Source organism: Scyliorhinus canicula, chromosome 26 (genome assembly GCF_902713615.1).
Source record: "Scyliorhinus canicula chromosome 26, sScyCan1.1, whole genome shotgun sequence".
Lineage (NCBI taxonomy): Eukaryota > Metazoa > Chordata > Chondrichthyes > Carcharhiniformes > Scyliorhinidae > Scyliorhinus > Scyliorhinus canicula.
Genome location: NC_052171.1, coordinates 8,417,293 through 8,420,997, shown reverse-complemented (window position 1 = coordinate 8,420,997; position 3,705 = coordinate 8,417,293). Strand labels below are relative to the sequence as shown.

Here is a 3,705-nt window from a genome sequence, read left to right as displayed (position 1 = left end):
TTATAACCTTTCAGTACTCAATCGTCCATTCCATGCATTGGAATATGCAGAATATGTGCAGCAGATCAAAACTTCCTGCGTATTCTGAAAACGAGCCTGCAATTCTGCACCACATTTCTTGCCCAACGTTTAACTCACCAATACAATGGCCGCTATATTTTAAGAAACATGACAAGTCAACTAATGATCCGAGACACAGCTCACTGCAGTTGAAGAGATGCCACACTACTTTACAAATGAGATGCAAGGGGCGGGTTTTTCCATTTCACCGGCTGGTCAATGGGGTTTGCCATTTTGTCAGCATTCCCCACGGGCTGTCGACAAAATGGAGACTCCCGACGGCGGAGAATGGTGTTTGCACCAATTGTATGGAAGTTGTGTCCCATGTACTGTTGCAGGCAACTTGCAGCAATCATAACTTGTGCCTCATATATTGCCAGGGAGAAACCAGGTGAGAATGTAGTGCTTCCCTCTGTGTGTTCACTGCCTGCCATATATACAGGAGCTACGAATATCATTCACAGCCACTGAGTAGTAAATGCTTGTGAAGTTTGATCGTTGTATATATAAAGCTGGCAAAATGTGAGCTAAGATTTGTGGCGTCCCCTGTTGACTTTGCAATGAGTTCCAAAACGCATAATTCATATACTGTATTTACACATTTATTAAACAAGCCAAAAAATGTTTGGAAATGATTAGTTTAACCGTGGAAAAAGTCGAATTGTTGTAGTTTGTGTTGTTGAGGGTCAGCTGACCTTTTCATCCACGTCTCTTTGGTCTTGCTCGTTTTACAAACAGTATTGATGAATCGTGTGTAATATTTTGTATTTAATATTCTATTTTTTATTCATTATTAAATGTAACATCAATCAGTCTTCAAAGTGGTTTATTGATATTACTCCACAGACCTTTATAGAAAAGCTGATTTTCTCGACAATTCTAACTTCATGCATAATATACTAGCCGTCCATGCATATACAAAGTTCGTTAGCAAGCAATTGAGAAACCCTTATGAATGTTTCAACTAGCGCTACGCTTATCAGCATTGTCACTCCCATGGAATTTCAGAATAGGTCTTGGGTTAAGAGGTTCTGGGGGGAGGCCTCAGGTGACACTCACTCACTTCGCTCTCGTGGCTCTCGATAATGCCAGCCGATGTATTCGAAGATGTCCTTTTCACTTTCCACAGGCAGTGGTTCACCCGGCACTCCTGCAGTTAACACACAGCAGGATGTTAATGAAACAGACACCATTCTACTGAACACAATCAATAATTTGGCACAAATGAGATTAGTTAGCTCAATATTTCTACCCCACCCCCAGAGGGTGTTTTCAGGCACTGGGCACATCGCCACGGGTGCGGAGGTAGTAGACTTGTGGTGCCCTGCTCAAGTGGGCATTCTTCATGACTGCAGACTATTTGATGGACAGTTGAGTGGGACATTACAGCTGAGCCCTGATGTTTACATCTGCATTTCTCACTGAGGGACATGAGAAAATGATGAGGAAAAGGACTCGGAGCAATCAGTAAGACAACACAGGCTGGATATTGAACCGCGGAACTTCATAGAACATAGAACATAGAACGATACAGCGCAGTACAGGCCCTTCGGCCCTCGATGTTGCACCGACATGGAAAAAAAAAACTAAAGGCCATCTAACCTACACTATGCCCTTATCATCCCTATGCTTATCCAATAAATTTTTAAATGCCCTCAATGTTGGCGAGTTCACTACTGTTGCAGGTAGGGCATTCCACGGCCTCACCACTCTTTGCGTAAAAAACCCACCTCTGACCTCTGTCCTATATCTATTACCCCTCAATTTAAGGCTATGTCCCCTCGTGCTAGCCACCTCCATCCGCGGGAGAAGGCTCTCGCTGTCCACCCTATCTAACCCTCTGATCATTTTGTATGCCTCTATTAAGTCACCTCTTAACCTTCTTCTCTCTAACGAAAACAACCTCAAGTCCATCAGCCTTTCCTCATAAGATTTTCCCTCCATACCAGGCAACATCCTGGTAAATCTCCTCTGCACCCGTTCCAAAGCTTCCACGTCCTTCCTATAATGAGGCGACCAGAACTGTACGCAATACTCCAAATGCGGCCGTACCAGAGTTTGGTACAGCTGCATCATGACCTCATGGCTCCGGAACTCAATCCCTCTACCAATAAAGGCCAACACACCATAGGCCTTCTTCACAACTCTATCAACCTGGGTGGCAACTTTCAGGGATCTATGTATATGGACACCGAGATCCCTCTGCTCATCCACACTACCAAGAATTTTACCATTAGCCAAATATTCCGCATTCCTGTTATTCTTTCCAAAGTGAATCACCTCACACTTCTCCACATTAAACTCCATTTGCCACCTCTCAGCCCAGCTCTGCAGCTTATCTATGTCCCTCTGTAACCTGCAACATCCTTCCGCACTGTCTACAACTCCACCGACTTTAGTGTCGTCTGCAAATTTACTCACCCATCCTTCTGCGCCCTCCTCTAGGTCATTTATAAAAATGACAAACAGCAACGGCCCCAGAACAGATCCTTGTGGTACGCCACTCGTAACTGAACTCCATTCTGAACATTTCCCATCAACTACCACTCTCTGTCTTCTTTCAACTAGCCAATTTCTGATCCACATCTCTAAATCACCCTCAATCCCCAGCCTCCGTATTTTCTGCAATAGCCGACCGTGGGGAACCTTATCAAACGCTTTACTGAAATCCATATACACCACATCAACTGCTCTACCCTCGTCTACCTGTTCAGTCACCTTCTCAAAGAACTCGATAAGGTTTGTGAGGCATGACCTACCCTTCACAAAACCATGCTGACTATCCCTAATCATATTATTCCTATCTAGATGATTATAAATCGTATCTTTTATAATCCTCTCCAAGACTTTACCCACCACAGACGTTAGGCTCACCGGCCTATAGTTACCGGGGTTATCTCTACTCCCCTTCTTGAACAAAGGGACCACATTTGCTATCCTCCAGTCCTCTGGCACTATTCCTGTAGCCAATGATGACCTAAAAATCAAAGCCAAAGGCTCAGCAATCTCTTCCCTGGCTTCCCAGAGAATCCTAGGATAAATCCCATCCGGCCCCGGGGACTTATCTATTTTCACCTTGTCCAGAATTGCCAACACTTCTTCCCTACGCACCTCAATGCCATCTATTCTAATAGCCTGGGTCTCAGCATTCTCCTCCACAATATTATCTTTTCTTGAGTGAATACTGACGAAAAGTATTCATTTAGTATCTCAAGTATTCATTTAGCAATTCATTCATACTGCAATATTCAGTATCTTCCAATCCATCAAAAACCTTGATTTCTTTTAACGATACATCAAATGTATCCCCTCAAAATTAATGTTTTAAAAACAATTGGGTAATCTCAGCATGATTTACGGCAGGTCATGGTTACGTCACCAGGCTACTGATCCAGAAGCCCAAGAAAATGCCCCGGGGACATGGGTTTGAATCCCACCATGGCAGTTGGTGGAATTTAAATTTAGTCAATAAATCTGGAGTTAAGAAGCTGGCCTTGGTAATAGTGACCCGTTTGGTTCACTGAAGACCTTGCAGAAGGAAATCTGCTGTTAGAACATAGAATATAGAACAGTACAGCACAGAACAGGCCCTTCGGCCCTCAATGTTGTGCCGAGCCATGATCACCCTACTCAAACCCACATTTC

At 43.8% G+C, this 3,705-nt stretch overlaps 1 protein-coding gene across 1 annotated transcript in view; it reads right to left on the bottom strand.

Moving 5' to 3' along the window:
- Positions 1-820: 820 nt before the first annotated feature.
- polb (polymerase (DNA directed), beta) overlaps positions 821-3,705 on the bottom strand; it is a 114,515-nt gene continuing 111,630 nt past the window's right edge. Inside the window, exon 14 of the mRNA XM_038785218.1 lies at positions 821-1,210. Within this exon, the coding sequence (XP_038641146.1) occupies positions 1,116-1,210 (95 nt within the window). The 3' untranslated portion in view covers positions 821-1,115. The remainder of the gene's footprint in view (positions 1,211-3,705) is intronic.